The 12204-nt window shown below is 40.1% G+C and overlaps 1 protein-coding gene across 3 annotated transcripts in view; it reads right to left on the bottom strand.

Moving 5' to 3' along the window:
• ccdc93 (CCC complex scaffolding subunit CCDC93) overlaps positions 1–6174 on the bottom strand; it is a 32593-nt gene extending 26419 nt beyond the window's left edge. For 2 of the 3 annotated variants that reach the window (XM_088606015.1, XM_088606016.1), the window contains exons 1-2: positions 6052–6147; positions 477–590 (exon numbers count right to left, since the gene is read on the bottom strand). In XM_088606015.1, the coding sequence (XP_088462141.1) occupies positions 477–590; positions 6052–6132 (195 nt within the window). In that variant the 5' untranslated portion in view covers positions 6133–6147. Of the gene's footprint in view, positions 1–476; positions 591–6051 lie in introns of all 3 variants that reach the window. The other variant, XM_088606017.1, reaches the window with a different exon arrangement.
• Between the last annotated feature and the right edge of the window lie 6030 nt (positions 6175–12204).

Genomic DNA, 12204 nt, shown 5'->3' with positions numbered 1-12204 from the left:
TGCTGAAAGCGGGGGTACTAGTGGCTGAGTGCTGCCAATGGAGGATAAGATCAGTCTGCCAGGCCCCTCTCTCTCTGCGACCACCGAGACCTTTCAGGAGAGTGCACCTCACCCCCAGTCTCTTCTACATGTGGCGATTCCAAATCAGATAGGGGTATCAAAACCCAGCAATCCTAAATGTACAAAACACTTCGTTGGCCACATATAGCAGGATTTACGAACACAGCTGTAAACTGAACTAGCCCCTCGTATTTTCACAACGCAGTAAAAACGTACAGCTGCACTACAAATTAAGTAGCTTTAAATGTTAAAAATACACGGGGGCTCACGGTTATTCAGCTGAAGGTTCGGCGATATTGCCCAAGGAATTGTTTTACAGACTTGCTTGCTCCAGTTTATAAAGAGCATGGAAGCATGAGGTAGGATATTGAGCCGAACAGCAGGTTACACCCAAGGAAGCCTGAGCCTTTTATCACCTTGTCAAATGGAGACAGTCCTTTGATTCGCGCCCTGAAGTATCCAGCTGCCACCAACAGCTCCAGGATTTCCAGCAATTTAATGTTCTGTTCCTCATCTTCACGAGTTTCCACCTACATCAGAAAACACAGGAACACTGGTCAGAGGAACTGTATTATATTTTTGGCGTCTCTGACAGTGCTTATACCATCCCTCTGTATATTTTTTCTGTGTAACAGCACCGTCAAGAATGGCCTCGCGCTTGTATTACCTGCAGCATGTTTTTTCACAGATTTCAGTGGTTATGGTTGATGGTGATTATGTGTCACAAAGTACTGTCAGCAGATTGCCCAATCAAGTAAGACAGATTTCTCTTCAGTGGAAGCAGAATTAAATAAACTGTCAAATGTTGTAGAGAGCAGTAGCACAAAGTCAACTGACTGCAACGATGGGAAAATGCTTTAAACAGCCCTTGGAAAAAAACAACACTTAAACTGGAGATGTGTTGGTACATACCGTTGCAAGAAAAAGTTTGTGAACCCTTTGGAATTACCTGGATTTCTGCATTAATTACTCAGACAAATGTGGTCTGATCTTCAACTAAGTCGCAATAATAGACAAACACAATCTGCTTAAACTGATAACACACACACAATTGTCAGTACTGAGCACATCGTTTAAACATTCACAATCTAGGTTGGAAAAAGGCCACATTTTTTTATGAGTAATTAAGGCAGAAATCCAGGTAATTCCAAAGGGTTCACAAACTTTTTCTTGCAACTGTATCGCAGCTCCAGGGGTAAATCAGACCCCCTTCCTTTAGTGTAGCACTGGGTAACTGCGGCTCAGAAAAAATAGAAACTGAAACTCAGAGTCTTACAAACCCCTACGCTTGTCTACACATTGCAGCAACTCAACCCTAAACATCTTACTACCACAACAACGCTAATTCTATCAGACAGCTCTCCTCTCAGAGCCTCCCTAGAGTCCTGCCTCAAGGACTGTTACTGGGTTATTGACTATCAGGTAACACGGAAATGCAGCTTCTTGTGAGAATCTTTCGCTTGGGGGAGTCCGCACTGGAAAAACACAAACCACAGGCTAAATCCAATGTTTGCAAAACATGATTTTGAAATGCACAAATTATGGAGTGCAAAAACTGTCATGCACCATAACCTTTTAAAAAAGTGTATTTTTTAATTAGTTACACTGTTGTACTAATACCTATTAGCTATCAAAATGGGAAATCTGAAGCTACTCATGCTGACTCACTTTCCATTAAAATTTTCCATTTCCTTTTCCACTGGTATCTACTTAATCTCTGCATGAAAGAAAAAATTATATGGAAGACACCAACTAACACATAAAAAAATCTTCTGATTTGTACTTCCTGGAATTATATGCATTATGCAAAGTTTACAATTTATTTCACAAATTCAAATTCCTTCAAAAAGCAGATGACACTGTGTCAGATGCCACAGAGTGGTATATTGTCTTAATGTTGTTCAGGTGGGTAGCTGCATCAGCATGTGTAGGCTGCAAAGGAACAAGTAATAGGTTTATTCCATGCTGAAAAGAGAAGAAAGAAAACAACGTTTCGGCTGTAGAGCCTTCTTCTGGTGTGAGAAAGAAGGCTCCACAGCCGAAACGTTGTGTTTTCTTTCTTCTCTTTTCAGCATGGGATAAACCTATTACTTGTTCCTATTGTCTTAATGTATGCCATATTACACTAGAAATGCCTACAAACATATCCACAAAGCCACACTGTTTATACTTACATTGAAAGACATGTCACACACAATACAGTTTCAGATGAACATTCCTAAAATAATACATACTGTATGAAATATACATTATTGAAAATTAAAAATTGCCACATTTGGTATATTAAAAAAATAAAAAATTGTAATACTTTGAACTAAAAAGAATCATCAATAACACTTAAATCCTAGATATATGAATAGTGTAATATGACATAATAATTAAATGTACAAAGTGAAGGGCTTCCTTTTCAGAAATAATAGAGAAAATGGCACACTGCAGCACTCCTCAGCATAGCACATGACCTTGCGGTACAGCATAAGCTCACTGCGGAGGAGTGGGTAACCACACACTAACTGTGCAACAGACAAGCCTTTATCTGATCAATGATGTCCAGGTCAGCTGCCTAAGGGAACACTCTTTGAGCATTTCTTGACCCGTTTATCAAAAAGAACTCATTTCTTTCACTCCCCCATTTATGACCTATACTGTTCCGGACAGATGCTGAGAATCTTGTCCACACCTTTATGTCCTCCAGACGGGACTTCTGTAATGTACTGGTTAGTGATGTTCTTAAGTGCACTATCAATAGACTCCAGTATGATCAAACCTCAGCTGCTAGAATCTCAAACAGATCCGAGATCCATGTAACTGTCACCCCTGCTCTAGCCTCCCGGCATCACCTCCCAGTGTGACATAGGACTGGCTTCCCCTGACCCACAAGTGCACTAATCAGGCTCCTTCCTAGCTTGAAAACTTGGTGAGCATTAATACTCTATCGCGACAGCTCTTTTCTTTCATTTTTATCAGTGCACTGGACTATCTGTGTTGCTGCTCTGATGAGGGGTTAATACCACCATTATAATAATAATAATAATAATAATAATAAACTTTATTTTATATAGCGCCTTTAAAGGTGGCTTCTCATAGCGCTTTACAGAATGACAACAACAATAAACAAAAAATACACAAGATAAAACACAATTACAATACACAGAGGAGACCGTGGATGGTGGTACTTAGTATAGCAGGAGCAGTGGGGTGAAGAATGGAACCAGTTAAGTAAAAGCTCTTCTAAAGAAGAAGGTTTTGAGTCTGGATTTGAAGGAGTTTAGAGAAGGTGACTCTCTGATATCCTTGGGGAGAGAGTTCCAGAGCTTGGGGGCATAACAGGAGAAGGCCCTGTCACCCATAGAGTGTAGATGGGTTTGGGGGACAGTTAGGAGACCAGAAATAGAAGAGTGAAGGTTGTGAGGTGGGGAGTAGGGCGATAATAGTTCAGACAGGTACTGAGGTGCCAAGCCATGCAGAGCCTTATATGTGGCAATGAGGATTTTAAAGTCCACATGGAATTTGACAGGAAGCCAGTAAGCCAGTAGATTTAGATTTAGATTTAGATAACCCAGCAAGTAGAGTATTACAGTAGTCAATTCGGGAGAAGACAAATGTGTTGATCAGCTTTTCAGCCACAGTTCATGATAAGCATGACTTTAGTCTTGTCACAGTTAAGGAAACCGTGAGTCATCCAAGTTTTTTTGTCAGAGATGCAATTAGATAAAATAGAGACAACCACATCAGTGTCAGATATGGTATGGATGTATATTTGAGTATCATCAGCATAGAAATGATACTTGAGGCAACGTGATCTTAAAAGCTGACCAAGTGGAAACATGTAAATGCTGAAAAGCAGGGGCCCCAGTATTGAGCCCTGAGGAACACCAGACTTAACAAGACCAATTTCAGACCTATACCCATTAAGAGAGACAAAGTGACAGCGATCAGTGAGGTAAGACTTGAACCATTTGAGATCAGTGTCCGAAACTCCAAACAGTCTCAAGAGTCATGGTCAACAGTGTCAAAAGCAGCACTGAGATCAAGAAGGATGATTATAGAAAGAGAACTAGAATCAGAAGCTATTAGAAGATCGTTAGTGACTTTGACCAGTGCATCTGTCAGTTCACGCTCTCTCGGCTCCTGCATCTCCAGCGCATTCACATTTTTTAGGGGAAACTGGAAATTATTTACAGATTTAGTTTAGCTGTGAGACTTCTACGATCTTCTACGGATGCAAAAACCCTGATGAACATTCGTAGACTGTAAGTTGTATAGGGATTTTTCGTGTACTGTTCCAGTTAGTTAGGAATCCACTCTTTTGCATTCAATACTTCTCTGAGCTAGGAAAACAACAGTCATTTAAGATAAGATCTCTTTATTAGCCATATATAATTTATTGCATTAGGATATGTCTTTTTGCATACCACAGCTTGCTCTCCATGAGACACACAGGCACACAGATGGGGGGAGAGAGAGAAGCTTGGGGGTCAGAGTGCAGGGTCAGCCATTTATATGGCACCCCTGGCACAGCGGGGGTTAAGGGCCTTGCTCAGGGGCCCAACGGAGCAGGATTCCTCTGCCGCGGGATACGAACCGGCAACCTTCCAGCCACAGTGCCACCGCTCCTCCCCTTAATTTGTGTTCTGAATACCTAAAGGCCATATATTACTGATCTACCTCTCTATCCATAACCCAGCTACCAGTACAAATTAAATTTAACTCGGCAACAGACTAGATTTTCCAAATGATAATGCAAGATCACATAACAATCGGGATGTCTGCCTCTTGGAAGGCAAGCATTCAAAACTACAAACTACCCATCTACCCCGAACTGCCTAGTTTTAGTTTTAGTGATGAAAAACAGCTGAGCTGCTTTTCTAAAGATGGCACATGAAGCAACTGAGTATACTGTTGGGGACACCTGGAGCGGGTTGGTCTAAAATTATCCCAGCCGTAGCATGACCTATCAGTGAGCAGAAGAGTAGAGCCAGCATAATTGTTCAGTCTTCGCAGAGAGGGGACCAGCCGTTAAGAACACAGGTCCTGGAGGCAGTCCCACAGACAAAGGCAGACCACTTAAAAACACCACAACCAAAAGTCACAGGTTGTCAGTGCCAGCACTGTAACACCACACCATTTTGATAGATCAACATCTGTGTTTAAAAGGTGAAGCTAACAGGCGGGATCAGAGGGGTTCACCAGGTGCAGGGATTGGGGTGTAAGGATCATTCTAGCACAGGTGAGGCTGAGAGCGAGGAGCACAAACAGCAGTCTGGGTATGGATGCAGTTTAACAAACATGAAGCCTCTGTGGGGAATAATTAGCGAACAAAACAATCAGAGATTTTTTTTTAAAGTTTATAATTTCACCCAAAAACGACGTTTCCAAAGTGAAATGTCGCTGTTTGCAACACAACAGAGATGCTTTGCAACTTAAGTCATCTTTACTGAAATCGCGTACCTGCTTTTGTCAGTACATATTGCACCCAAGATCAAAGTCGACAGTACAGTACATGACCGAACGTCATCCGAAACAAACAAACTTGCACAGAAGTACTTAATAAAAACCCCGAGACAACACATAGCGTTCGTTTCTTATCTGCGTTAAGGGGATTTTTTTCCCGATTTTCTCTCTGGAATCACTGAGCTTATTTACTCAACCTGTACAAATTAACAAACGTTTCCCAACCCATAAAAACAGACCACATACAGGTTTTATTTCTGTAGTGGTATGGGTCAAAATGATTGTGAATTTCACTTACTCGAAAATAATAAGCAAAAGCAGCCATTCAGACTCAACAAAAAACGCAAGAGATAAGATTATATGTAGCCTAAACAGTAAATTTGAAATATAAATGGATTACTCTTCCCTCTTGGATTGCCATAGTCTAGAGACCTGGTCTAAAAAACAACACACAGAAAAGACACGCGTCAACCATTTCCACGAAGCACGACATAATATCATTCGACATTTTCACAATTCTTCGGACAGTTTATTTACCTGAATAATGTTGCCGTCTTGGTCGTACTGAGCTAATTTTGACCCTGTTCTCACTCTCTGAAAGACTGAGGTGGCCGCCATGACAGACAGGAAGCAGAGTCACGTGTGAGTCATATGACAGTAAGTGTCCGTCTCTGCTGGACGTGAGAGGAACTGTGATATCGATATCTAACTTGGTCTGGAGGACACGACGTTCTGGTAAGGTGAGATAATGCAACACACAATGCCCCTTACTAAGGAGCATACGGAAAGCGTCCCTGATAAAAGAAAATTCCCTGAAAGATTATTCTCTATCATCCGAGCATTATTAAAACTGTATGTTCAATTAATACATTTTTTATCCGTAGTGCACTAATGTGTTTCTTCGAGGTTCTCTTCCTAGAATGAGTTATATAAATAAAACATAGCGAGAGACAACATGGCGTTAAAATCAAAGTACAAAAATGCAGAAACCACTAACGCCCATTTCAGCTTGAAGTACTAGTGTAGCGGGGCTTCAGACGGGACCCTGCACTACCTAAACTAATCACGAGGGGGTGTGAGAGACAACGGGATGTATCCCTTCCAGTGTAGTCAATACCTGAAAGAAAGCTTAATATTAGCTTTTCTCTAAATTATGTTCTAATGACATACATAGTTTTAAAAATATTATCAAAATGATACGTGTACATTTCTTATCTCTGGTGTTCTGATTTAGATGTTTCGAGGACTGCATATTGGGAACACTGGAAACAAGGTGTCCTGTAAAAACCCTCATGAGGTTATTGTGGTAGGTCTCCCCAAATCCCCCGTTATGTAAAGATTATTAACACGTGTTTAAGCAAGTGATCGCCCAAGCAAGAGGCGTTTCGATGAAGGAAACACGAGTCCTTGAGGACTGAGGGATATTCTGATTTTCGTTCCAAAATGATCTCCAAATGACTTAATTGAACACACCACCTGTACAGCTGATCCTAGTTAAATTGCTCCGGGCCCTTAGAAATGGATGATTTAAGCTCTTGCCTGTGAAACAGTCCCGGGCCTGGCAGACCGGTGTATCTGCAGGTTTTCATTAGGACTCGGATCTTAACAAGATAAATCAGCTCGTTAGTTGGCTTAATTAGATCAATTGAGCAGCTTCTCCCAGCAGGAGCTTGAGCAGCAGGTGCTCCTGCTTAAAACAGACCTACTGTAGAGAATGAGCAGATAATCGAGCCTTTCGGAACCAGAACAGGGCCCGCTGTGAGGGCGCTTTACATTAGCAGGGCTGCGGACTTCTGGCGTAAACCCTCGCTTCGTGTAACTTCTCTTAAAAATACAGCTACTCTACCGCTGCTACCATTGATATGGAAAAGTGGGGAAATAGATAAGACTTTATTGATCCGGAAGGAAAATTCTTACACATTGTGATAAAAGTATGCGTTAATAGGTGGCCGCATTAATAGGATGCAATATTTGAGTTCGTGTCATCTGCAGCGTCTAAACAGGGCGTCTGCGCTTTTCTGAAAAGAAATATTGTTTAAAGAATCTGTCCTTCAGAGGAAGCGTGATCGCCTCCAAATGTCACATCAGGCGGTCTTTGTAGCTGCCCTTTGAAATAGTTTTCCAGGTCCACCGGTTTAGTTGTCTAGTTAATAGACTGAGCAATCCTGTTTGACATACACCTTTTTACCAAGCCACCAACAAGAGAATCCTTCTCCACCGTTTTCGCTGTTCTGATGATCCCGACAATGCAGATGGGCCGAGTTCTTTGCCTTGGCATTTCCACTTCTCTCCGGCAGATGGCAGTATTCTCATACTAATCTAATATTCGTGCAGGGACAGAAACTGGGCCCCGGGATTTTGGAGTGTGCCGTGCTAAAGGTCCCTTTCACCCTTGCTCTAGGGGTGTGCAAATTCAACACACACTTTTTTATATTTCATAATAACAGCATTATATATAGGTATAATACCTATAGAGTACAATCCGATCATCCAATCAGAAAAGATTAAAAACCTCTGTTCTTGTTCTAGAGTTTTAAGATCGTGCTCTGATATATATTTTTTAAATCCATCACGGAAAATATGCAGATTAAATTGCTATGGCCGATTCACAGCATTAGAAAAAGAACCGTCTAAAACGACTTTTATTTCTGCTTCATTTGTATCGAGTGAGGCGGGGGGGAGTCTCACGAGGTGATTCTGTTCCTATAGCCATTTCATTTGTATATTTCCCGACGTTTTCGCCGTCTTGGTTACCCTGCATCTGGCGAGTATTTTGCGTACCCCTCAATCATTGGGGGGGAAATCGTTGTTTGATCACGATCTATCATGATTTGTAATCGGTTCAGACTGGTTCAGGTACGAGTCAGAAATTAAGGGGGGATGAGGACACGAGACCAGAGAGCTCAGTGGCTCTTTTCGCTATACAAGGTCTCTGTGACGTCATTCTAGGGAAAAAAACCCTCCAGCCCGCTAGAATTCATTCATACAGTTGTCACCGAGGTTAACCCACACAGGCAGATGGTACCTTTGACTCCTCTTCCCCCTCCGCCTCCCCCTGCTTCTTGGTAGTTCTGTAACAACAGCTGTGCTGTACATAACATTGTTGTTCTTTCTGTAATATAGTGTAAACATCTCTTTATTAGCAAAACGACTGACCTCCGAATCCCAAGCACCGTTGAATTTTTCCTGTCCTTTTTAAAGGCAAAGATGTTTTGTTTTTAAATACATGTATATTTTGGGGAAAATGCTCCATTGAAAAAATTATGGATGTTTTAAATATACTAGTATTTTTATGAAAAAGGTTCTTATTGACCATGTCTTTGCTACAACAACTGCAGGATGCAAATTAAAAGTAAAATTAAAATGTAATATCTCTTTTGCACAACCTGTGTACAAAATAAATACTACATCTGCAGAAGACACCCATCCACTGCAGAATGAAATCCAAGTATATCATTATTATTGTTGTTGCTGTTATTTTATTGTTATATATAATAGCATAGGATTTTTACATTACTATTATATTCATATATTTTTAGGATGGCATTAAAATATTCCACAATATGTTTTGTAGTGATTTTTTCTCTCACTACAGAGGGTTTCTTTTTCCATTCCACAAGTCTTCTCATCTACAGTACTTACACTTTTTACTTTCCATGTTTTCCATTTTTTTTATATGGAAATTGATACAACAGGGGTTTGTTCCATATTCACAGTAGGAATGCACAATTTTCGACATTCGGAAGCAGTCTCCTCTCTCCACTCTGCATCTGCTAAACATGAGTAACTCCTATAATGACATTTCATTTAGCCATGTCCTTTCTTCTCCGCAGTTCATCAGCTGCCCAGATTGAGTAATGAACTGCATCCCTTCCATTCTCATATTTCCTCCAATAAAACCCAACTCCGCTTGCTGATGGAGGGCAGAGCCATTATCTAGTAAAGAGCTTCTAGACACAAGCTGGGAAGAAGCCGAGAATTCCACAGTTTTCTAATTTCCAACATTAAATATGCCAGTCAACAATGAAATCAGAAAAAAAGGCCCTTGCTGACATTTCTCATGTATTTTGTATTCATAGGAGGGCCTGCGTGAGAAAAAATAAATATAGTCTGGGTGGCTTACTAAAGACATAAAACAAGATGTTGATAATCCCTGAGGAAAAGTTACTCTTACTAGTTTTCGGTCACGACATGTTACGTCTTAAAAGGTGTTAACGACACCCACCTCCATGAATGACCAGAAAAGCAAAAATCCTTTCCAGTTCATAAAATACAATAGGATTGCCAAGTTGTTTTGATGGGTTTTTTCCTGCTTGCATCATTTCCAGACACATTTTTTTTCCGAGTATTGTCTATTAAACTGCCTAATTAATTTAACCAGCACCAATACTCGAGCCACAAACAGGCAGACATTTCTTCCTGGGGTTAAAACTGTTTGGAAGAGAAGTCCCTGGCTGACAGATCTGTGGTAACATGCCTGATGTGTCTGTATTACAGAAGATAGACATTCTATTAAAATGGAAGCTCCCATAATGGACTATGAATCACTTCAGGTAATAGAGATGCCAGGTTGAAGGACTGAAAAGCACTACCAAATTCCATTAGAGCTCTTTGTTTTTAAATCAGTCATTTTCTTCCTTCTATTGAGCTACTTTCGTCTTGACCTGGTCAGGATGCAATTATCACAGCTTAATATCAAATTCTGCTGCTCCAGCTATCTACCAATCAATTGGTACAAGTCTTGCAAACTACCCACCAGACCATTACAGCAGATGATAGTGGATTCCACTTGCTACAGGCATTGCATTTACAATAAATCAGCCATGGACTTGTTTATACATAGGTTTCACGCACCCACTATCTAGATGATTAACAAGAAGCGTGTTTTAATGTGCACATTTTAATTCCAAAGTGATCTCTTCATTATAGAGTAGCTCCGAGCAGCCCTTGCAACTGTTATACAACGCTAGATTGTTCAGTTTTATTTTTTACAGTAAAACTACTGACTATCTGTATTTTTACTTATTTATGTACAGTAGCTTCCTCTTTAATCCAAAGCAATTTACATTTCCATCCATTTGTGATTAAAATGCTGGGGATTTTTGCCATGACAATTCAGGTGCAGTACCTTGTGCAAGGATAAAACATCACCGTCTCACCTGAGATATGAGCCCACAGCGTTCCAGTTACGAGCTGGTTTGTGTCCATCTGCTTAATATTTTTGTGTTTAGACTTATTATTTTCCTTAAGAGGTTCAAGCAGGGGGCTGGAGTAATGTGTGAGCTTGAAAGGAACAGGTCAATGATAATTCCACTCTGAAAAGTAAACGGTCATAAGAAAAAGCCCAGCACTTTGGCTGTGGAGTCAAATTTATGCTATTCAAGTGTGTCAGCATAAGTTTTACATCATTGTTCACTTAATAGAATCATTCCACGTTTTAGTCATGCCACAAAAGGCACTATACATTATATAGAATTCATTCTATGGCACATTGCATTTTGTGATACTGCTATTTCATATTTTTAATCATGTAATTACATCATGTTGTTCTAGTTTTTCAGGATTGTCAGGAAGAGAATATTCCTTCCTTCTTTCTGCGTAAATTAAGTGTCTTACTTCTGCTATCAGCTAACAGAAAACCATGCTATATAGCACTGTCACACTCACTGAGCTCCATGCAAACTGTAAGTTAATTTAACTTTCGAGCACAAAATGTCTTTTACCATCAATCATGACTCAAGTGTCGGTGGTAACTTTCAGAAAATATTATGCATATGGGTTTCAAACGTTCGCTGTGAATTATGTGATGTGGAAAACAACGTAAAATGACATTTGTACACTGATTAGTGTGCTTGGAATGAATGTACTCCACCTTCAGTCAAGAAGAGAATACAAAATGAAAATTTGTTATTTAAGTGGACTAGTTCCTTTTTATTCTAGAATTTTGACTATACGACTTGTTCGGCTTACGTGCTGCTATTTAATTATTTTTCTTGATGTATCTACTGTATGTCTGTAGGTACTGTAGCAAGATAGATTTTACTGACTTCATGTTGCATTTTCTGCTGCAGGCCATTAGGACAAATAGTAGCTGAGAGTTGTGAAAACTGCAGGTTATTTTTTCCTCTTTCATGTATCTTTTTTGATAAAGTCCTGGAGTCTTGGATTCTACCGAGGAACGACGTTCATTCAGAATTTCAGAAAGCAAACAGCCCCGTTACCTTTAATGCAATTTTCGGTGGAATGGTTTGGATGCTACATGCGAAAAACCAAATACCAGCATCAACCAAAAACCTCAGTGTGGTTCAGACATCTTTGTATCCCCCTAAGTGCCTGGTTCTTCTGCCACAGGCTTGAAATACCCATGTAGGAATGACTACAAACAGGCTGCCTCTTTGCTTTTCCTCTGTGGATAGAATAGAATAAAATCTAAAGTCTTCACATACTTACCACGGGTCATTCCAAGACGAATTTATTCTAATTTCCCAAACAAGAGGGAATGAATCGGATAAAACATTAAAACACTGAAAATTAACCTCTCTTATGCTGTGTTTTAGAAATCTTTTCTGTTTTTTTTCTTCTAATATTTAAAAAAATAAGGATATGTACAAGAAGAAAAACGTTTTTTTTTTAAGGCGTTAAAACATTCGTGATGTTTTAAAAGGAAGACACAATCAACCAGCGTTAGGA

This window comes from Lepisosteus platostomus, chromosome 14, assembly GCF_059453375.1.
Source record: "Lepisosteus platostomus isolate fLepPlt1 chromosome 14, fLepPlt1.hap1, whole genome shotgun sequence".
NCBI classification, from domain to species: domain Eukaryota; kingdom Metazoa; phylum Chordata; class Actinopteri; order Semionotiformes; family Lepisosteidae; genus Lepisosteus; species Lepisosteus platostomus.
This window is presented reverse-complemented; position numbering and strand designations above follow the sequence as displayed.